The sequence below is a fragment of the Rhea pennata genome, chromosome 3 (assembly GCF_028389875.1).
Source record: "Rhea pennata isolate bPtePen1 chromosome 3, bPtePen1.pri, whole genome shotgun sequence".
NCBI classification, from domain to species: Eukaryota; Metazoa; Chordata; class Aves; order Rheiformes; family Rheidae; genus Rhea; species Rhea pennata.
The window spans coordinates 34,343,543-34,368,322 of NC_084665.1; the positions used below are offsets into that span (position 1 = coordinate 34,343,543).

Sequence of the window (24,780 nt, forward strand, 5' to 3'; positions counted from 1 at the left end):
GAGGGGCGATCATAACAACTAGTTTGTGAAATGTTTTATTTTTGCTACTTAGTCTTGTAAATAGCATACCCCAAAGGTTACTTAGATTTTCTGCTGTGCATTTAGGATTAAAATAATCAGTGCATCAAAAAACATACCACAGGGAGTCATGTGGTTTTTGCAGCATGCACACAGGGTTTTCATTGTAAGCCCCCTGCATGCTGTTTAGGAAAATGAATTTGTACCAAAATACACTTAAAGTAAATATACAGCATTACTAGTGGAAATTTCCTACATACCTGTTCTCATTTTAGTAAACTTTCTTATTGCAAACAGCTTACAGATGATACACTTGCCAATATATACTTGTAAAAGCTAAGGATTTTTTCTTCTATTTGGAAATTTTGTTTATCACAGAATTTAAAAAAGAAAAAAAAAAGGATGACTATAAATTACTGGAATTTTTATTCCTGTTTTTCTATAAACAACTAATATATTTGGCTACTTTTATCAAAGAATTGGTTGAATGGGATCAGCGATTGTGACCAATGTGTGAGTTTGTTAGCACTCAGTAAAAATGAATTTACTGCTTCAAAAAACTAAGGTGAGTGAATATAATTACAAAGAATATACCTAACTCCAAATTCACATTCACTTAATAAGCTTCTCTATGTGAATTGTTCCTCTTGAATAAAAAAGACTTTATGTTACCTTCTGGTTTAACAAAGGTGATTGCTGCTTTATGAAAGAGATCCTTAGTTAATTCCTTAATATATTTTGCAGATATTCTAGTAAATATGCTAAAAAAAGAAAAAAAGAAAGCGCAAGATGCCCTTTTCCAGCTTAAAGCTGTCTCTGGTGGTTCTAAAGTCTTGGAGCAGTCTCTTTCTATAAACTTGGAAGAAAGTTGGAGGCCATCTAGCTGTGTTAATCTGAAAGAGGCAAAGGATTTCAGCTGCTCAGTTCGCCAACTGCCTTTTCTTTCCAGACAAACAGGTTAGTATAATAAATTAAGAGAGCAATTACTGGATTATTACAATATGAGCTTCAGCATTCAAATGTGTAATGGGGCAGGAAAGTTTTATTTTCAGTTATCAGCAGTATTATGCTAATTCTATATCCACAAATGCTGTGACTTCAATTTTTGGCACTCTCAAGGTGCTGGTGGCTGACTGTGATGTGAATCCTGTGTTGAACAGTCCTCCAAAACCAGAATATGAGTTGAGTTGCAGACCCTCATATCTTCGAGTAAATCTATTCTCAGAAAAGGATTTTTGGGGCATAGTTCATAAGACATACTACAAAATAACATTGTTCCCATGGAAGTTTGAATGTACTGACTTTTAACAGAAAAAAACTCTAATCTGGAACCACAGATATTGGAAATGATTTTATGCAGACATTATTATTTGAACAATTTCCTTAAACACCAATATAGACATTTTATTTTTATTTTTATTTAGTCTTGCAGCCTGGGAGAGAAATATTGTCTTCAAATAAAATGAAGTTCTATTAATTTGCTTCCAGCTATAAGGTCACTTAGTAAACACAAAACCTTTTGTGACTGTAAGACTCTTTAAGAATATATTTTTTTATATTATACAGTTTAGCTACCTGGCTTTTACTTATATTACACAAAATAAATGTGATCAAATTGAGGACTGAGGCCTCAATTCAGGAAATTATTCAGACATTGTTGTGCATGCAAGCAGCTTTATTGAAATCCTAACATCTTACTGCAGCAAGATCTTAGTAAGTCCGAACAAACTGTTCATGTATTTTAGAAAAACTATTTAAACTGTTTGACAAGTGGTACAGGAATTCATATTGTTTGCAAACAGATTAGAAACAGCTGAATTCTTAAATTTGTTGATCTATTATAGATAGCACACTAAGCACAGCTTTACCATCTGGTTAATAATCTCATCAACAAATGAGTACTATTGTATATAGGTGACTGATAAAAAAATTTTAGTCTTTTGTAGCAAAACAGTTCATTTTTATTCATACTTTATTCTAATAGCACTGTTTTGCAAAATTTAATAAGCAAACATACCAAATGCTGTTCATTGAAAAAGGAATTGTTTGGGACAGATAGATGGCACAGGGAATCTGCTGCCATGATCTTTGGTTAACCAGTAAGTAAATGTAATTGATTCATGTCCTGTTAGCATAATGAATCTTAGAGACAGTTACGTGGTATGAAAAGGTAATTGTTTTTTAGATGATGCTTTTTGTATATGGTTTTATCTTATACATCTTTCTCATTCTGTGAGTGGCTGTAAACCTACTTACTTCTTTCCAGTTTTCATTAAAGACACAACACACTATTTGTAAAGTGTATTCTACACAACAAAGATTTTTCTAGCAGTTAGACTGTTATTGTAGCAACTAGTAAGCTAGAAGTTAATTTTGAATGCAGCATTATGTTCACAGTGCTTCTTTTAACCAATTAAATGGTTTAAGTATTATTGTGTGTGCAGTGAATTAGTTGAAGTGAGTTTAAAAAATTGAATCCTTCTTCCTTCTAGTGTATATAGCTATAGGTGGCTTAAGAAAGATACACTTCTGTAGCACCATATTAATATTTCCTTTCTTTCAACTAGAAAATCTGTCACAATCAGTTACAACACTAGCTGCGATTTTAAAATGTTCTTATTACTGATTAATGTGGTCCATGTCTTCTCTTTCAAAAATTTTGTGTGAAGGTAACATTAGACAGTCCTCATAGTTCACTAGAGACTATGTATGGTTTATAGGGTCTCAAAACATTCAGCAAGGACAGTGAAAGGCTATGAAATTCTGGTTTGTTTTATTCTTGTTTTTATGTTATTGAAATAATGAGAAAGCCTGTATGTTCAGCTCCAGTGCTGAGACGAGCCATATTGTTCTCATAGCAGTGATCATAGTGTTTTTATATTTCTGTGTGTTCTGTTATACTGTGTGAGTCTGTTATGTGTTAACAAACAATAATTCTATTTGTATCCTGAAATTATGTTTGTTACTTCGCTGTTTTGGCTCTATCAGCTTTTACATTTTTAAGCCACTGGAGTTTTTTTTTTTTTTTTTTTTTTTTTTTTTTTTTTACATTTATGATAGCAATATATAATATTAAAAAAAAAAGTTGGCATAAAGAAACTCTGTGTGTTTGTGTTTGAGGGGCCCAATGACCATATACATAATAAATATTTTTTTAAAAAAATTTATGCTATAATAATGAAAATATAAGCATGTAGTAAATCATAGTGTCTTAAAACATAATATTATAAAATGCATTCTTATGAAGTACATTAATTGTAATTAAAAGGCTAGATTTTTTAAAAGTAGATATGCATAAATTGCTAGTAATATTTATTTTCATCCAGTTTATTCACCATCCATGCAGAAAATTTTACTTGATGAATCAGCTTTTGTATACTGTAACACATATTAGTTCCTTAAAAATGTCTGAGCACATAGGCAACCATTCGAGGTTGGAGAATCTGAATCTAGATACTGCTAATGAAAGCTGAAAATGTGTTAGTGTTTTAATAGTTTGAATTGGTGTTAGTGTAGCTGAACATAGTGGAACTGTCGTGACCGTGAATTCTCTGACTGAATCATTTTCTTGTGATTCTTACTTAGTCAGTCTGCAGCAGAAAGAGGAGTTCAGAGTCATTAGCTTTTTAGGTCACATAACCCATTGAATCTGTTTAAATTTTTAATATGGGATTACAAAAGATGGCTAGTGCCCTGGAGTTAAGTTTAGTTTTAACTCCTTATCTACTCTTTATAATTGAGGAGAGCAGCTTCCATATTTTAATAAAAACAAACTGCACTTGTTACTTTTCTGTCAGTGAACTGGTTAATGATTTTGGCAACTGTTTTCTTCTCCTAGATGTTATGAAAATTGCTAAATAATGGATCTACACTGGTATCAGGATTTAAACTTAGATAATGAAAGCCAACTAGGGGGTTTAACCACACAATTTATGTCCTAGTTTGTCTCAGTAATTTGGCTAGATGGGTATTTACTTTTAAAAACATAAACTGCTTGCTTTTGGAACAGTTAGTTTTGGGTCAGGTTCCAGTATTCTGGAATGACGTTCAATGTGGACGGGAAAACAATAAGGTCCTCAATAACCAAAATGCTAAATGTGAACATGAAAATTCTCCTTCAGACTCACTTGTTAATTAATTTTTAAATTTTTTTTCATATTGCTCTGAGTGCTATGTATAAATAAAAAGTTATTTTTGACCACTGCATACATAGCGACTACCTAAGTGGCTACATATGTTAAATTGCACTCCTTTAGAGTAGCTGGACACTCAGCTCCAAGTCTAATCCAGTCATGCTCCCAAAATGACTGGATTAGACTTGGAGCATATGGATTTCTATTACGTATAACTGGTATAATGATAATGTCTTACAAAATTAATTCTTGAAAGGTTTCTCTTATTGTGCTGGAAAATACTTTAGAGTTAGTTACAAAAATTAAAAATTAATTAGAACACTGTTAATAACACAGCCTGTACAGACCTGCCAGTATGCCTTTGATAGCACTTGTCTTTACTAAAATACGAGTTTAATTCTTTTGTGTCTTTACTGAGAATGATAGTATTTTCTCTCTAGTTATATAAATAACTTTATTTTTCTCTTTGTTTTATTTCTGAAAGTAACAAGCCTAGATAACAAGCTTCAATATTTAGCTTTGTATTATAAATATCATTTATAGAAAAAGTACCTGAAAAATAGACTGCAAACTATATATTTTTCAAATCAGCATGTAGGAATTTCACAGTTTGAGTTTATGCAGTACATAGACATGTTTGAGAAAAAATCACCATGGAACACTTGTAAATGTATGCAGACAGTTAAAAGAAAGTTCTGAGACTAATAGTCAGCAGAGAGAAAGCCAGTACCAGGACAAACTGTCTATGCCGTAGTAAAGAATAATAATAGAAAAACAAATTACAGTACTGCTGGATCAATATCATATAAACAGAAACTGTGTATCCATATAGAATATCTCTCTTTCTTTATAGGCAAGTTACTTTTTGATATCCTTAGCTGTGAAGTGCTGTAAAATTTCAGCTATTACTAGTTTTCTAATTTAATTTAAAGCTGTAACATTGCAAAGATACATAGGTGCATTCCATGGCAGCCACAATTCATCTCTACTAATGGCTAGAATATAGCTTTCTTTCCTATCGGACTCAGACCTGGACCCAGTTGTACATTTAAGAGTTGGTTAATGTAATATGTTCTATCTAATGATGAAGCAAAATATGCAATTAAATACTGCAATCATTAGCTTCCAGAACAGTCATTTTTTTAAATGAAAAATGAGGAAAAAGCAGTACAAGTTGTATATTGGTAATTACTACTGTATTATTAGCAGTAATATTAATGTTAATAGTTTGGAAAAATATATCCTTCTGCATAACAGATTTTCAGACTAGTTGAAGCCATTGTTAGAGCCTGATTTTACAATGCTTTAAGGATATGCTTAACTTTACCCATAAAAATAATATCATGGGATTTATCAAGTATGTGTTTGGATCTTTAGAGAAACAGTAACTCAAATAGTGCAAATTATATTGACCAGTTAGGATGGATTGTGTGTAAATAAAGGATTTTTTTTTGGTGGTTAATTGAAAAGTGTTAATTGTTAAGCATTGCAGTTTCTTATATCTAGTTGATTAAATGATAAATAATAATATTCTTGCAATTGTTTCAAAACTAACATAGGACAACATGCAATAGTAGTAGACAGTTATTTTGTTGTGTAGCTGCTTGTTTTATTTATTTTCAAATTTATTTTTTCAAATAAAAACGTTTGTTGACGTCAGTAACCTCTAAAAATGCTTACGTTTTTGTCAGTAGACAAAAACTTGTCTCATGTATAACTGCTTTATGTGCCTATGACTTGTACTTCTGTACACAGGGATTTTTTGTGCATTTTGTAAGGAATCCTTTTACCTGAAAGGAAAGAGAGAATCTTCAGTTCAAAATTAAGTCAGATCAACTGACAAGTTGAAAATGTAGATATTGCAAGCCTCCTACTGTGAATAGAGAACAACTCACTATTGTTGCTAATTACCCTCTAAACCTGCTTAGTAGTTCAGCTAGCAGTCAATTGTCATATTTTTTATTTTGTTTGGGAACGCTCAAAATTTTGCAGGATTATAACCTTATTAATTTATTTTGGAAGAGATTGCATGCAGGAATGGGAAATAACTTCTGCTTATCGTCTGTGATAATTTAGAAGGAACAAATGGATTTACAAGAGCTGTATATCATGAGCTGCATACATATGAAAGAACTAGAACTATCCCTAAAAACAGAATTCTGAAAAGATTAGAAATTGAAATCATAGAAATGCTAGTTATTCTGGTTTCTGTGAAGGAAATTCATTTCTTATTGACTCTGTGAATTTTTTTTAAATATGTCATTCCCGTGGTGAATTAAGAAGTGGTTAACATAATCAGAGTATCAAAAGGCATAATGAGATCCTATACAAGAGGCTACTGATGAAGCTAAGTAGTCAGGAATTAGAGTAAAATATTGCTATAAAAGAATACTAAAGATCATTGAAGGAAAGCATATTAAAACTTTTCCAGGTCATAAACTGGTCTCCAGCAAGAAGAAATCAAGATCTACAGCAGATCATATCACCTTTTTTCACAGGGGGTACTTCACATACTCTTTTGTATTATCCAGCACTACCGTACTGTCACTTGTCAAACAGGATGCAAGTTGACCTTGTGTATATTCCATTACAGCAATGCCTCTGTTTGTTTGTTTTTTTATCTCCTAAACGAGAGGTTGAAAATTTGTTTGGCAAGTCTTACACTCTTCCAGTTTCTATACAGAATCCTCTTTCATATTGCTTCTTTTCATCTGAAGTTGTTTAGCAGAAAATCACTTGGCTTCCTACTTTTCCTATTTATTGTGCTCCTTGTTACTTACTTTATAGGAAGAAGTTACTTGATTTGGTGCCTAAATGATATTAACCAAGTAGAATTGTTTCCTCATAACACATAACTTTTGATAATCTCAGAAATGTATAGGCAAAAAGTAGCTATATTTTATCAATGAATAACTAGTACAACTACATCTTTTATTAATGCTATTTATTCTTTAGTGTCAGCAAATTCTCTGCCTTGATATTATACTCTCACTTCTTGCGAATAATTGTGTGCGTGTGAGTCTGTTCTTCGAACCTGCTTCTGGGAACCAGCATGTTAGCTCAAATGACCGGATCATTGAGCCTTGTCTCCTGCACTCTGCTTTGGCAAAGCCTGATATTTCAGAAGAAGATTAGGTGGCAATTGTCTTTGAGTTCTGTCCTGATATCATTCATCATATTCATCAGACAGAGAGGGAAGAAGAGAAGTGGAGATGAGGCATTATTCTTGCATATTTCAAACCTGCAAATATTTGTAATTATAAAGCTATCTATTCCATACCAAATCCATCTGAACTACACACATATATCTTCTTGTCTCTAGTCATTAAGGATTTACTAAAGATGCGTGAAAGAGCTTGGAACTAAGCAAAGGCATAGAAAACTGAAGTAGAACTTTTAGTGTAATATTAAAGCTATTTTTATCATTTAAATGCTTTCCATACCTGGCATCATTTATGAAGATTTCAATTTACAGCATGTAGGATATCTGAAATGTTCTTTATTTTAACAGCTTAGTTAATTTGCAAGCTTTCTTTTTGCTTCTGTTGCCTCAACTGCAGCTTTTTTAATGCAACATTAAGTGCTGATTCTAAAGGCTTACAAAGTAGTTTATTCAGTAATTTTAATTTAAATAATGTTATTTACCAATATTATGTAACTGTAAATGTGAGATAAATGTAATATTTTCTATTTTCTTATCTCAGTTCTTCATCCTAAAAATAGTTAAACACGGAAACCAGGAGGAAGTATATGAAGAAAAACCTTTAGAAAAACCTAGTATTTGCGGAATACTACAGGAAGTATATGAAGAAAATCCTTTAGAAAAAAATAGTATTTTGTGGAATCCTAGCTATCCAAGCTAGTATTAGGATTCATAAAGGTTATTAATTTTACTTAGAACCTTTTCTTTTACCATTGATATGGTCTATAACTTTTGTATGCACAGATCTATTCTGACTATTCTGTCATTGAAAGTAGGATAATTTCATTCCATTATTTTCACACTAGGTTTGCTGTTACTTTTGCTTCGTAAATTCTCCAAACTTACCTGTTAACCAGTCCCTGAGAAAAAGTAATTTCTGCTGTAATATATGTGAAAAGTAGGATGTACACAAGAATATAGGCAGCCTTGTGAACATACAGGCAAAGTTTGTATGTCTGCGTGGTAAAAAGTGTAGTGTGTGACAGAGCTGCTATCTCTGTGGTGAAACCTGTTTTTACCATTTTTTCCTTATCTGGCCTAGGGACGTGTCTACTTGTAAAGATCAGACATTCATGTTTCTGTGCTATGCTATCCAGGCACCAACTTAAGCAGAAGCAATGTAGCCATGTTGTTTCAGTGCTGGGCCTGAGCTAATGATCTGTGCTAAGAGGAAAGTTTTTTTTTCTTGAACTGAACACAGCAGGAAAGTGGCTCTTGGGCCAAAGCTGTTTCATTGCAGACTGGCTTGGAAGGTGAATGAGCGGATATATGTCTGACCTTATCTACATAGACATGCTGAACTCATATGCTCTTTCGGACAGAAATTGGATTTCAATGCATAACATACTGTCTTTGACAGCTTGATGTATGAATCCTGGTATCTGTGTTCCTGTTCTTCATCTTCTGTCGGCCTGAAACCCTAAGTAGTAACCTTTAAAGGTAGGAAATGTAGAAACATAAAGAGAAACAAAGCCTACACCACCAGATTTCAATTCGAAATAGGTCCTTGGGCACTACTATATCATATTGATTTACGACTAATAAATATCACATTGTAAAGAATTGATTTCATGTTAAATAGAATGTTTCTGAACAGAAATGTCTTTAGCTGCTCATTTAAATGTTTCTGTAGGTCAGGGCTGATACTCCGTGTTTTTCAGTGTATATTACAGTCTATTTCAGGGTGGTTTTGGTGATCAGAGCAGATGAATACACAACTGTGGTTTCCTAGTAATGCCCTAGGTTTTGCTGATGACGGTGGGTTGCAAATCCAGCTGAAAATTTTATCAGTTTATATGCTGACAGATTTGTTGTTCTTGAATCCCAAGAGACTGCTTTTAGGAGAGAGTGGTAGGTGTCATTCTGTTCTGATTCAGGAAGACAGCAGTGTAGCAAGGCCTGTTTAGTTTGGAAGGTTGCCAGCAGCTGATATTTTGGCAGATCAGCTCCTGTCACTGAGGAGCCTTCACAGATTGGATAAGACAGTCAGTTTAGAGTGAACAGACCAGAACTTTTTAGATCAGTACAACAGTTATGCTGTGGAAGAGGAGAATTTGTTTTGTAATACCCATTTTAATTAGAGAACACTGTAGATCATAAACACCTAACTAGGTGAGGAAGAGTGAGTAAAACACTGCAACATAATAGCTGAGCTGGGTGTCTGCTAATATTTTTTGCAGCATGATATCTTTCCTAAATCTGAAACAGACATAACTCTTTGAATTTAATTAATGTTTCAGATGAGCATTCCAGGAAATGCAAAGATAAATTATCAGCACAATAAACTGAATTTTACAAAGGCTTAAACATTATTATTTTAAATCACAGTCATCTTATTGATTTTAAAGTGTGTGCTTTAGCTCTGATTTTATTCATAATTTATATCTGTTGGAGTCCTTGTATGTGAAATCCTAACTCCAAAATAGAGCTGCATATAACCATTATCATCATATGATGCCATTATTGTAAACTAGTAGTTTCAAGATAAATTGAAGTATGAATGAACCTGGCAAAATAAGAAAAAGTCAGACCTCATCATGCATGTCACTGGAGTGAGTAATATTGTGTTGAATTTGACTTTTAGTGTATAATAACATTTTTCCTGTATAGATAAGTCTTATTTTGAAATAGTCCTCAGACTCCTGCTTGCTTGTAGTATAATTCTGTCAGTGCGAGAGACATATAATTTTCCTCCTCCTAGATTTGTTTTACCAGAAATATAAACAACTTGGTAACCAGAAAACAGTGTGAATATTGTGACATTCAAAGAACACAGTAAATCTTAGTAATAGCTTCAAATAGTTGTATATGCTCATGGGCTTGAGAGGGATTATTTTGGTGTCTCAGAAAATTTTATTAGGATCATGTTCACCATTTTTAGCAACTTCTTTTATCTTTCACTGAGAGGGTTTTCGAGGTTTTTTGAGAGTTTATTGGAGAACTTACCTGCTGTGCATCCCATTCAGGGATATTCAGGGTTTAAGATTATTTTTTACTAGGCACTATGCAAGCTTGTGTGAAAAATAGCATTCCTGCTGAAAGGCTGGCAAGCTGACTTTAGAATGAAAGGCAAGAGGTGAATTCTGTAAACAGATGGCGATTATGAATAGCAGGATAATAGTGATGATAACACACCAACGGCTCAATTCTGAAAGCTAAATATTTTCGTCTTGTATTAAGATTTTTCAAAATATTTATCTTGGCTATTTTATATATTTATGTAAAAAATTTTGGGGAAAAGCTTCTTTCTATTGTTGGAAAACCCACAGAAAGCTCCCTAATGGAAAGGATTGACTGAGGTTTTCCCATCATAATCTCTTCTGTGTCCTTAGATTTGTAAGAAACAGGTCTCAACCCCCCAGAAAAATTAAGTGCTTAGCAGTCAAACCTATGTATTTTGGGGTAGCTTTGTGTGCCCTGTAGAGTTTTGGAGTATCTGGGGCCAATCTTGTGATACTGTACTCAATGCTGAGATCCTTTGCCTGCAAATAGATGTGCCCATTTTACTGCTATTTGCTCAGAAGAAAAGAGCTCAATGATGCATTCAGAGCATTGTTCAGACTCATGGTTGATCTTTCTCAGGTTGAGTTTAGCATCACTCTGAAATCAAAGTATGTGAGACATTTTCTGTTACAGATCCAGGCGAAAGCATATATTCTATTCATTTTCCAGCTAAACTTCTACCAATAGGATGTAATGACTATTTTATTACTTCTGTTATACTTCTGTAACTGATACTAAAAATGAAACACTTCATGTAGCTAATTTCTTAAATAATAAGTGTTTCCTATAACGTAGGGTGGTTATTTGCTACAAGAAAATTTTCGTTATTGGCAAGTTTCAGGATCAAGCAGGGAGTATCAGAGTCCACTACTTTAAATGTAGCTGTTTAAAAAAACCCTTCCTAACCAACAAATATTAACAGTCAACATATACTCCTAAACAATTTAATAGGACTTTATTTTTGATAAATTTAACAAATTGATTTTCCAGTATTTTAAGTCACAAGGCAAAACTCATATTGCTAAGGCTCCAGTCTGTGTAATAAATATGAATCCATATGTAACTTCACGGGCATGTTTTGAAGCATGTATTCATGGGATTAATTGTCTTTTTAAATTTTTTGGGGTGTTTTTATATCCTTTGGTATATCTGACTGCCTTAAAGATCACTATTTTACTTCCATTTTTAATCTTGTGAAATGAAAATTTAAAAGTCGAAATTATCAAAGGAACACATTCTAGAGCAAAATGGATTTCTTTAAAAGTTAGTTGCAATAAAAACAAAGAACAGTGTCATAATGTTCACTGTTATAACTTCATATATTTACAGGAGTTTCATCTAACTAACTTTTAGGAATTTTTCTTTTTTCAAGATGTATTATTCTAACTGTATTGCTTCTAAAACCTTTATTTTGTCAGAACTTCTAGTGAGTCCGATGCAAGTTTTGCTTGAGTAAGGACTTTGAATTGAACTCACTGTGATGAACAAACTGTAAAAAATGAATGTGTTAAGAAGTTTAAACCTATATAGAAATGTCTATGTAAGCAACAATGGATGACTATTCTTCGTTTCATATATTTCAAAGAAATATAATATAAATACATGTTGTAAGGTTTAAAGTTAAATGAGCTCTTGCAGTTGGCTTTCTAAGATAAAGCTCTGTGTATTAGGATTTTTGTCATTTTAACTAAGTGTTTATGAATATGGACATAGCATTATTTTTAGATGAAGCCCAGATTTTGCCTTCTGGAGCTAGATCTCCATTTGCAACATCAAAGGTTGATTTTGTAACTTGGAAGGATTTACTGAGAGTGGGAAGTGGATTATTACAGTACTTTCATTAATTTTTCAGAGATGTTGAACCTTAATTATATATTGAAAATGCTGTTATGCAAAACCACTTATTGCTTATATGGCCATCAACAGCTTTTTCCTTTCCCACATTTATTTAGTTTTACAAAAGATTTCTGGCTTGTCTAAGATGCCCATCGTGTCTTTCTCAGCTGGGAATCTCTTCTGATGTGAAACGTATGTTTGGAAGCGTGTTAAAGATGCTTTAGGCAATTTTTACTGCCTTCTTCTTGAGCCTGTTTAGATGGGAAAACTTTCCAGTATTTTTGTACTAGTTTACTCTTTCCTTATCAAGATTAGTCTTCTAAAATCACAGAATCAGTAAGGTTGGAAGGGGCCTCTGGAAATCATCTAGTCCAACCCCCCTGCTCAGCAGGGGCACCTATAGCATGTTAGACAGAGTTGCATCCAGGTGGGCCTTGAAGATCTCCAGAGAAGGAGACTCCACAGCCTCTCTGGGCAACCTGTGCCAGTGCTCTGTCACTCTCGCAGAGAAGAAATTCCCCCTCACATTCAGGCAGAACTTCCTGTGCTTCAATATCTGCCCATTGCCTCTTGTCCTGTCACATGGGACAAATGAAAAGAGTTTGTCCCCGTCCCGCTGACACCCTCCCTTCAGGTACTTATACACATTGATAAGATCCCCTCTCAGGCTTCTCTTCCCCAGGCTGAAGAGGCCCAGCTCTCGCAGCCATTCCTCATAGGGCAGCTGCTCCAGCCCTCTGATCATCTTCGTAGCCCTACGCTGGACTCTCTCCAGTAGCTCCATGTCTCTCTTGTCCTGGGGAGCCCAGAAGTGGACGCAGTACTCGAGATGAGGCCTCATCAGGGCTGAGCAGAGGGGCAGGATCACCTCCCTTGACCTGCTGGCAACAGTCATCCCAATGCAGCCCAGGATACCATTGGCCTTCTTGGCCACAAGGGCACATTGCTGGCTCATGGTCAACTTGTCATTCACCAGCACTCCCAGGTCCTTCTCCACAGAGCTGTTCTCCAGCAGGTCTGCCCCCGGCTCGTACTGGTGCACAGGGTTATTTTTCCCTAGGTGCAGGACTCTGCACTTGCCCTTGTTGAATCTCAGGAGGTTCCTCTCTGCCCAACTCTCCAGCCTGCCCAGGTCTCTCTGAATGGCAGCACAGCCCTCAGGTGTGTCAGCCTGCCCAGAAGGTCTCTAATCGTATCCTCCTCAACCAAAGGAAAGTCTTACCTTCTCTGGAGTTTCTCCCTCATGTCCAGGCTGCAGGAATCATGAGGACTGCCCTTAGCAGTGAAGACAGAAGCAAAGAAGGCATTCAGTAATTCTGCCTTCTCTGTATCCCTTGTCACCAGGGCCCCCGCCCCATTCAGTAGCGGGCCCACATTTTTCCTAGTCCTCCTCTTGCTGCTGATGTATTTGAAGAAGCCCTTCCTGTTGTCCTTGACATCCCTTGCAAGATTCAATTCCATCTGGGCCTTAGCCTTCCTTGCAGCATCTCTACATACTCTGACTGCATTCCTGTAATTCTCCCAAGTAGCCTGTCCCCTCAAATGTAACCTAGTGTTCTCTGGATATTCTCTAGAGTTTCAAATATTTTTGGCTTCCTGATTCATTAGCCATATTTTGGCTAAAAATGCTATTGACTTCTTCAGACTAACTTCTTAAAGATGTTTGTGACAGAAAGAAGCTCTTCAGCTCCTGGTATTTTAGCAATAAAATATACTTCTGAAAGTGTGTGTGTGTACTCAGAGGGTGTTTGCATTCCCTTATGTATTGGCCATTAGATTTGGCAAATGCATCTCTGAAACTTCTTTTATATTGTTATTAATGTGAACATCAATCTTTAAGAGAGTACTGTGCCTTCTCATAGAGCCATTGTGTGCACGTTATCTACACAAAACATCTATACAAAATATGAGTTCTTCCCATTAGTTTAATCTTCAGTTGTTTTTGAGCAGATACGGCTAATTCTGCTAAATAATAAAATAGTCAAAAGAGTTTGGTTTCTCTTTTGGTTGTGGCTTTCATTTTGAAAATGGCTTTTCATATCCTTTTCCAAGCAGAAGCAGATACTGCCTTGGGAGACTAGTCTCTGCATATTTCAGTATAAACCCAAAGTATAAATTATTAGAAATGTCCCACAAAATACTACTTTTTCCTGATATTTGCAATATATTTAGCATGTTGAGCTAAGCTTCTGACAAATACTTCAGGCTAACTTTTGCTTCTGTAAGTGCAAGTTTCTTTTGAAGTCATTGGAACTATTACTGTTTGCCTCAGTGAGAATACAGCTCTTAAACTTTTAGATGCTTCTGCGGAATAAATCAAACACTGTACATTTCATTCATCTCTGATGCATCATTTTTTTGCATATTACAGTTCTAACTCTGAAACTTCTATTTTTTAACTATGCCTATGTTTTGTTCCTTTTTAGCCACTTTGTTGTTTTAAGTTCAGAAATACACTTTTAAAAGAATGATGCCATGTTAGCAGTGGTTTATACAGTTTTTAGGTTCATTCGACAAAGTTTGGAGTGCTATTGAGTAATGTTGTACAGTAAGTTCTGTAGTTCTTACTTGAGGTAAAAGCTGAATTGAGGTAAAAGCTCTCATTGCAGGGCCAGCCTTGAGAATCTGTGTCTGAGACGCTCAGATGAGCTACACTGAAAACACTCTTATATCTTTTTGTTACTAGGTGCAGGTAGGAGATGATTCAACACTTCTGTAAATTAAAGCAGATGAGAAAGTTGTTCTGATTATATGAAGAGATGAAATGTTTTTTTGAACCTCTGTGCAATCAAAGATCACTGAGATATAGGTGATTATAGGTGCTGTCTTGTAGCTGAAGTGGTTTTCTGTAGACACAAGCAAAACAAAAGAGTGGAGATGCATCCAAAGCTAAAGAGGTAACCTCCTATTGATAAGCATTAGCAGGAATTCCAGTTCTTCAAATTTTTTCTGTTATACTGATAACATGACTTACATAAAAGTGGGTTGTTTGGTGACTTGGGCAATGCATTTGCTGAAATATTTTTTCTATGGTATTATGTCAAATAATTGTATGCCTACTCCTAGCATGAGCTCTCTTCCTGATTTTTTTTTAACTTACTAGCATTTTTACTAGACTAGCATTCAAATGAAGCCAAATTTGATCTTTTACTGTTTTTTCTAGTATCCTACCATAGAGAAGGACAATCATTGTTTATAATCAGTTTCTCACTGATTTTATGTGCTTGTGTGTGATAATTCAAACCTTTCCCATTTAGTCCCATTTAATCTGGCCATGGAGCTACTGCTCCCTCTGTGTGTTGTAGAACTTGCTTAGTATTACTGTCATAGTATTTTTAATGTTTATTAGCATTCCATAATTTCTTCAGATAATGTTCAGCTCAAGAAGTATATTCTAAAGTTCAGCTCTAGACAAAGATAATACAGAAAAGTCATCTGAAGATCTTGATATGAATCTTAATATGCTGTTAATATAAAGTCTGTTAACCTGAATGGCATGTTTGAGATCTACACTTTCTTTTATTATACCTATTACATAGTAGCTACTGCTTCCATTATAGACTTTTTATCACCTGGAGATAAAAACCTTCAAGAATGTCAGTTTATCATTAAGGAACTGATGATAAACTTTCTAAAAAATCTAAGAAGCAAAGATTAACTTTCTTTTATATTTATAATATATATGATTTAGGAAGAAGCTGTCTGCCTTGTGCTTTTCCCACAATAGAAGTCAAACAACTTGATGCATATTTGTCTCAGTACAATTTTCAGTAACACAGAGTATTGTTCATCATGGCAATAGTTGAAAATTATGAACAGTCTTTGGTATTAATAACTTTCACTGAAAAATTGAGAACTGATTTCTTGACATTCTTTGGATTATGTATATATCTGGTTTATGCTTTTCTTAAAGTTAAGACAGACTTGGGATTTTTCAGGTAAAGAATTGGAGCATTTCAACTGTAATGCTGTCTTCTCTTTGCACTGGTTTACATACTTTCTAACATTTTGTTTAGCGCCTCCATTTTCAGGCTCTTTTTTTGCTTTTGGATTTATGAGGATCCAGTGGTCACTTCAAGAAGAAAATACTTTCAAGTTATATCATGAAATGCATATAAAACTAGATACATATAAAATGTTTATGAAATGGATATAAAAATAAAGCTTGAAGTCATAACTTTAATTTTCTCTTAAAATCACTGTCTTTAAAATAATGAAGTCAGTGTGCCACTAATCTTTTGTAATACATGAGATGTTATCCAGTATGTCTCCCAGTGCTGTTTTCTTTTTGAAAGTGTCTATTTTCCCCAAAAATAAAAGTAAGGGTGCTGTTTATTTTGTATTTGCTTACAGAGAAGGGCTTACAGAGAATAAACTACTGCTAAACTGCTGAAAACACTTATTTTTTTCTTGTGTGGTTTTGTTCCTCAAAGGAAAGAAAGCATAGCAGTACTTTGAAATAGTGCTTGAATGTTCTAAGGGTGTATTCCTAAGCCAAAACAGATAGTGGCACCCCCTCCTAGAATAAAAATACTGGAAGTACCTGCATCAGAACAATGTCAGATACTTCACAGGAAGGTATAACCTCCCCCCCCCCCCCATCTAGCTTATATAACTTACACTTCAGCTTGTTTTCATGTTGATATCTGTTAATCAGAATTTAAGCAAAAGGTTTTGTATTTCTTCCAACTTTTAGTTGCTATGATAATGCTAGGTATGTACATGGCCAGTCTCCTCTCTGGTTTCTAAAGGACTGTGTGCACATTTAAAATAATAAGTACTCTGACGTTTATAATGCACATGCACATTTCCTGGGCACAACTGCTTCTGCCAGGTCAGAGCCTAATGATTAAAACATCCGCATGGCTTGGAAGGATGATGGCAGAAAATGTCTTAAATTTCCACTCTTATGGGAGCCTTCAATGTGGGGCTTATCCTACAAAACTGAGAGTCAGCAAGAAGATAAGCACTTACAAAAAGAATAGACCCAAGGCAGCCACAAGATTCACTGGATTATTGTGTGACCAAGCAGGATTTATTGTCATGGCTTCTGTAAAGCACTGATGATATTTTAGCACAAGTGATAGTCTCTGAAGAAGTGCGTATAGAAGTGATATAGGCATTTTGTTTTTTTTGTGATAAATTCAGTGGAAGCTAAACACATATTAAACATTAACTTAATGTTAACGTTCTTTGTGAATAAGAGCTTTACCGTGTTTAATATTCTTACAAGAATACCTTACAGGAAAACCCTGCTGTTAGAGAGGCAAGGTTAAGTCAAAAGGATATCTTTCCTGTTGCTGACTTCATGAATCTTTGCAGGCTGCTTGGATGTTGTCGTTAGGTATATCTGTGAGTGAATTTAAGATTAAATAAATCTGGATATAAAAATTTAAGATCTTTTTCAGAGAAAAAAAAATATTAGTTTCTAAACTTTCTCAACACTTACAGATTTCGGTAGGATTATATATATGACCTGTTTGATCAAAAATTTTGTCATCTGCTGTTTGAGGCTGGGGTTTAAGTGATTAAATCACCTACCAACTTCAATCTAGATAGTACTGATGCAACATTATGGGAATACCTGGAAATACTATTCAGAGCTTACAATACCAATCTTGATGAGGAAGTTTTCCTGTGTTTTTTGGGGGCTCCAAGCTCAATTGAGTACTTACTGTAAAAAAAAAATGTTTCCATCTGTGACTTACAAGCATTGTATGATTTTTTTTTTTCAAATTAATGTTTTTACTCCATTTTCCATGCTTTTGTTGCTCTGAGTTTGATTGCTGTAGTATATTCTGTATGTATAGGGCTATAGCTTGAAAGTATTCAGGAACAATATAATGTAAAAGTAGCTGCTTGTCTGTTAAATAGAAGTGGGCTCTGTGTACATGTGATGACACATTTCTAAGTATTCCTTCATTATAGTTACTTCTGAGATGAAGCTCTTGGCCTTTAAATTATTAGGTCCTTTGGGACCTGCCTCTTTAAGAAACACTGCTAGAAGTGACATCTATTATAGCAGGGAAGATCTGTGGTCAGGCTGTTGTTTGTGAAGCGTCTTCCTCTGCTTCCCCGTTTGGTGCCTCAGAGCTAGCTTTCCATGCTGTTACAAGTCTGTTTTTTCCCCAGATTTTAAAATGAAGGGATAGATTGAAGCATGTAAACTCTGAGAGGAGATTTTGTACATACATATATGTGTGTGTGTGTGTCTGTATATATATATATATAGAGAGAGAGAGCTATTAATATTAAAATATTGAATTAATATTTAGGTGCAAGAAGCAGAGTTTTTTGGGTAAATTAACTTTATTGGCTTTTAGATTTATATCATAATGTCTAAAGCTGAGGGGGGAAGGACTTAGGAACAGAAAAAGAAGAAAAGATAGACCTTTTAATTTCTCTCTGATGCTCTGTTTCTGAGCTTTTTTTATCCAGACATTATGAATCTCTGTGATTTGTTTGGTTGAACATATTGAGACCTTGTATTGGATGCAAATAGCAAATGTATTTCTGAATCTGTGGCTGCCAGGAAACTTTACTAGGAATAGAAAATGGTAGCAATTGATATTACAATATTTTTGGTGCCTCACGCACAAGTATCTAAATTGTGGGAAAATAAAATGATTTGGCAGGGTAAAAAGAGAAGGGAAGGTATGGATAGAAGGTATTTTTGATAAGCAGGGTGGAAAAGGACAGATTGATGTGGGGCCTAGAGTATATTCCTGGTGAAGCTAAAAATGGGACAAGGAAAGGACAGACTGAATTCCCAGTGGTAGGTTGGAGGGAAGCAAACTTTGAGTTAATGGGGAATGCACTGTGGAACCAAGGGTAATTGTAATTGGAAGATAGCTAGAGATAAAAAAGATAATAATATGTGTTTTCAAATGACATGAAAAACAAAATAAAAACAGGAGTTGGAAAGCGACCACTTGCCGCTCTCAACCTATTTGTTACCCTAGAAAAAGAACCTAAGGCTGAGAGACAGGGACCTACACTGGTTTATGTTCAGTGGTGCTTCGTAAGGACATAGGAGGCTGTAGAAATACAATTTTAAACTGCTGCATATCTAATTGCAATCCCTTCAGCAAATTTTTTTAATTCTTAAGATAAAGCAATTAGTCTGGAGTCGAAGTGACCAGAATAACTGCAGATTACTTTTTCCTGTCTCATTATTTTTAAACAGTTCATTTAGAACAATTATATTTTTATGGTCAAATAACTAACTTCATCATTGCAGAGACTATGCAAAGTAAAGCCTAATGAAACATTTATTAAAAAAAAGTCCAAAACAATAAAATTCAGTCACTGAGAGCTTGTTTGTTTCATCTGATTGTTATCATGTGTTCTGACCTTTTCAGTTATAGTAGTGCAGGTGTTTGTTACGGACCCTTTCTCAAAATTTTTCTTTTCTATCTACTACTGAATCAGGTGTAAGTAGTGTCAGTGCCAAATATAACAGTGACTAGGTTATGCCATATTCCAATGAGTAGTCTCTTTGCAGGCTTTTTATAGCTTACTCTTCAGAGTGCCTTCACATGGTAGATAGAACAGAAAGAAGGGGATGGGGGAGGAAGCAAAATACCAAATTGAAGTAATATCGGATAGAAGATGAAGGATGAATCAGTATTTATGCTTGTTATTTGGAACCTGTTTGATGCTGTTTTTCCTGACACACGTGAAATTGAATTTGTTATTACAGGACTGTAATACTTTGAGCAGTCAAATGTATAACACTGGTGTAAAGTTCTGGGGCTAAATTGAGTTTTTGTGTGGCTGAATGGAATGCCCATCTTGGTTGGATTGAAAAATGTCATAAGGCTTTTTTTACCCAAGCATTTCTGCCAAGTGCGTACAGGAAGTGGCTTTGGCAGTCATATCCAAACAAGTAACTTCATTTCCTGGAATTTGCTTTCCTGCAAAATGTGGACTGTAGGAAAGAAAGTGTGAGGAGGGATGTTAAGGGGTAGAGAAAGGATCACCCCCAAAAGCATTTAAAAAGAAGTTTGCCCAAACTGTCAAGATACATTATCTATTTTCCTAGGTTTAGTCATAACAGCTTCATATAATTTAATTTTCAAATTAATAGTTTGTTTATACAATAATACTATAAAAAAGCTGTTGAGCATACCTATACAAAATTATTGGAACTATTATCTTAACAAGGGTCCATTTTGCAGTGGTCCATTTAATATCTGGAATAAAAGGAGACAGCATTTACTGGCAGTGCAGCTGTAACATAGTTAAGATGCAAGAGGATGTATCGTATGACCATACAGGTTATAGAGCTGATTTCAACTTCAACTTTATTTATGCTTATGTTTACCGACATAAAAAGCACAGAAAATGGGAAGAGAAGAGATACAGTCAGCTGTAATTTTAAGTCAGAAAGGAGACATGAGTAGATGTATCTTTAAACATATTCTTATAAGAATATCAAAATTTTATCTGGCTGGTCAGGTGCTGGGTTTTGTTCTATTGCAAGTTCACCTTTTCCTAGTCTAACTTGCTGGATTTGAATTGCTTATTTTTTGTCCTTCTTTTTACCTACTCTCTTAAGATTAATTCAGAGATTAATTCAGAATTTTCAATAATACTTCGTGCAACCTTCCTCAGTGTTGGATAGCTGACTAAAGTGTAGGCACAGCCTTCATGTTCTTATACTCTTCATCTTAGGGTCTAATTGTAGATCTTTTTAAGATGCTTGAAAAGTAGTAGTAGTTGTTTTGTATCAAGTGGTTCTTAAAGGGTTATTGCAAATGAGGGACTATTTAAGAAAGGCTAATAGGGAAAACACAGTACATTTGAAAAAAGTAGAAGTGATGAATCATAATGTGATCAGATGGAAATCTTGGAAAAAAATACCATTTTCTTGTAAGTAATATTGCAAAGTGCTGAAGTTTAGAGAGAAAAATAAATGCTTCTGATACAGGAGAAATCTTATTATCAGACAAATAAATACTATAAAGTTCACAGGTAGTGGAGAAGTCAGAAAATGAGTTTTCTATTATATCTTTTAATAATTGATTTAGTTGTTCCCTAACAGAAAGACAAGATACTAAACTACTTAGTGTAACTGTTGATTTCTGTAGAAATTGTTTCCAGTCAGTAAAAATTGCTTTTAATAGATGTACTATAGACACAAGAAAACATATTTTGGAAGCAGTTCAGTGCAGCAATTAAGGTGAGGGTAAACACAGGCAATCATTGTGTGTACCTTTTCCAAACAGCAAAGGCTGTATGTATTAAGTGATAAACAGCTGCTGCTGTAATTGTGTGATCAGGTCATTTTTGAATGAAAGCTTTGCCTTTTTCTTTTTTCTTTTTGATATTCTTTTAAATTATTCTTAATGTAATCAGCTGTTGTTTGGTTCTGTAGTTCTCATGACATCCTGCAGTGTTCACTTTTTCATTACTTACATGGAGTTGCTATTTGGAGCCTCAGACAGCTGGTTTGTTTGCAGTTGTGCCCACTGACTACTTATGCCTGTTTTGTTATTTCTAAATATGCAGAACTTCTTAGGAAGAATATTTTCTAAAAAATGTCAGTATGTTTCAGATTTTTCACTGAATGCTTGGAAAAGTATGTGATCTGATGATGATGTTAGTTGACTTTTCAGAATTTTTTTGTTGTTTGTCATGTTTTTCCTTCATGTTCACTGTCATTTGTAGGCTCCCATTGCTGTGCTGATCTAAATTGTAAATAAACAGTTCAGCTTTCTGTTGCATTATGGAGGCAATACATTGTATTGAATATGATCCCAGATTGAGATGCAGGGCATATGTTTTTTATTTCAATCTTTGTTATTTACTAAGTTTATGAACTTGTGCAAGTGACCTCATTTCTCTGAACCAGTTTCCTCAACTGTAAAATAAATTAGGGTGGCTTATCTTTCTTGATCACTTTGAGATTTTATGTTCAAAGGCCATCTGTAAGTGCAAATTCTTGTTTTTCTAACATTGAGGAACAGGTCAAATGATTTGTGGAAGTAACACAGTGAATTAGAAGCAGAGTACCATATAAAGCCTTAGAAGTCTTGGCTCTTTATTTTAAGTCTGTGTAACTGTTACAGCAAATTTGTTCTTGAAATGATTTCTTTTTATTGATAGCTAATCTATTTTGGAACCTTTGATGAAAATCTAGGTTCAGTTGACTGTTTAGAATTCTATGCTGCTATGGGTGAACATTTCTGGTTTTAATATACTTTTTATTTATTGTAAACTCTAGGAGTGAGCTGTGTGCAAACATTTCATGCAAAACCATCTCCACTCGCTCAGTAAAAGAAGGCATAGTAAAGCAATCAGAGTGAACTAGCAATGTTCTGGGTATTAGAGATTTTTTTCTTTATCAAGCCTTTCCTCTGCAGTAGCTGCCCACTTTGATCACCTCGGTCTACTTATCCTGTTTACATCTGGCTTTTGCTCTGGGGAAAAAACAGTTCTGAATATGGTAGAAATTTATTTAATCTTTAACTGAAATCAGCTTAAAGTGATGGCCAGTATTTTAGGAAAAAAAAAATAATGTCTCAATTCTGTATCAGGAGCATTAAAACAACTTTACATGACATAATACTAAAATAAAACGTCAGAGTTTCAGGCAGATGCCTTTTGATTTTAAGCAGCTTTATCTAATTAGCTAAAGCCTAATACAAGAGGGCTCGTAGCTCTAAGATGCAATACATTGAATTTTGAAGTAAACTTGTATGACAAGCAATTTCCATAACATGTTTTGTCCAATTTTGATCTTAAGTAAAACAAACAATTTATATCCGTCAAGTAAACATAGTGTACTTGGAGTTTGAAAAGAATTGTCTTACTTTTTCTATATATGTGTATTTCAAAACATCTTTCCAAGATACAGGAATACTCTTAATTCTGTGTTTTGACATAAGCAGACTCAGACAGAGGTTACTAGTGTGAAATCTTTTGAAGCTTTGCTTAAATCCAATATGTAATTGGATTTCATTCAAATAATTCACATGAAATGAGAAGGGTTTTTTTTTAAGTGAAGTTTCCAAATATAGCTGCCGAGACCATTGACTTTTGAAGAACCCAGAAGATCACTTGAGGGCATTTTTTTCTGAATTTTAATGCAAAATCTGGTATCCATTGAACATCATAAGAGTAATTAAGTTTTTCCTTTCTTCTTTTTATATATTGTGGAAGGAATAGTCAGAAAAGCTGGAAATAAATTAGAGCAGACACTGTACAGGACATTCTTTGAAGTGATGGTATGAAATTTACTGGATGTTATTGTGCAGCTGTATACATGTTTTATAAATGAAAAATAAATTTAATAATGAAGGTTGCCTTCTAATACTAAATTATTTTGCTTGTTTATTGTAAGGATGGATAAAGCCCATTTGCATCTCCATGCTTATGCATGAGTGTAGGTACATGTGTTACTTGTCTCTCTAATTTATATGTCATTTTTTGGAGGAAAGAAAAAGAGTTTGCCAATGCTTGTTCATTTTCATTTTCAGGATCAGGACTTGATTCTAAATTAATTTTCTTTCTATAATTAGTGTTGAGCATGGCAAAAAAAAGAAGACTGCAAAGCCTGTAATTGTATAATGTACATATTTATCCAAAAACAGATGGTCTGTAACCACTATAAATTTTCAGGGCATCGTGGAATTTGAAAGATAAAATACTTTTCTGTCACTTAGTCCTCTTCTAATAAGACAAAAAAAGGAATGGTTAAGAAATTGCTTAAGATGCACTGGTAGTTTTCTGGAAGACAAACAGTCTGCAAACTATGATAAACAAATAGAAGTTGCCAAATCATAAGGTTTATATTACCACACTGCAGTATCAAATTGCTGTCTGACTTTTCTTTCATGGGGAATGGTTGCTGCACATAAAGACAAGAAATGATTATTTTGCTGAATGTGGATATATTTCTTATTATGGCAGCAGAGCTTAGTGTTAATGGGATAGACTACACAAACCGATAACTACAGGGTAGAAGGCACTTCCTGCCACTAGTGTCAATTTAAGCTGGAAACCTCATCAAAAAGTTGAATTAATTTTATCTTGCTGAGGTTTCAGGGATCAAACTTGGAGTTAATATGAATGCTTTTGTTTCCAAATGAAATTTATGAACCCTAACGTGATTATTTCTGATGTTTTCAGGACATAAAATAATGTGAATACAGTAGATCTCTTGGTCAATTTAGCAGATGATTCTACTTTTGGTAAGACGGAGAAATTCATTCTCTGTAGAGGACCTGCTCTCATAAAGGGATCTTAATCCTTTCAGTCACCCAATATCCATGGCTGGATTTCAGTTGCAGTGCATGCAAGACAGTCGGGGAATTCACAGCCTAGTAATTTTACAGTGCTCATAGGTTTTTTAGTTTTAAGTATTTTTTTATCATTATATAGTGTTTCTTTATTAAAACACTAAAGCATTTAACAAAAATTCTCACCCCAACTTTTTAGAAGAAGCAGAAGCATAAACTCATGACCAATGTCGTGTTCATGGCCAGTTCCATGCCTGTGCTGCTCCCAAGGGTGTTGTATGCGAGATGTATGTGGCTGGGTATTGTGGAATATTAATTTTTAATGAATATGTTCCTGTTCTGT

The 24,780-nt window shown here is 34.4% G+C and overlaps 1 protein-coding gene across 1 annotated transcript in view; it reads left to right on the forward strand.

The window, feature by feature from the left end:
- KIF6 (kinesin family member 6) overlaps nucleotides 1-24,780 on the forward strand; it is a 183,676-nt gene that overhangs the window by 81,431 nt on the left and 77,465 nt on the right. The window contains exon 13 of the mRNA XM_062573606.1: nucleotides 763-975. Coding sequence (XP_062429590.1) covers nucleotides 763-975 — 213 coding nt within the window. The remainder of the gene's footprint in view (nucleotides 1-762; nucleotides 976-24,780) is intronic.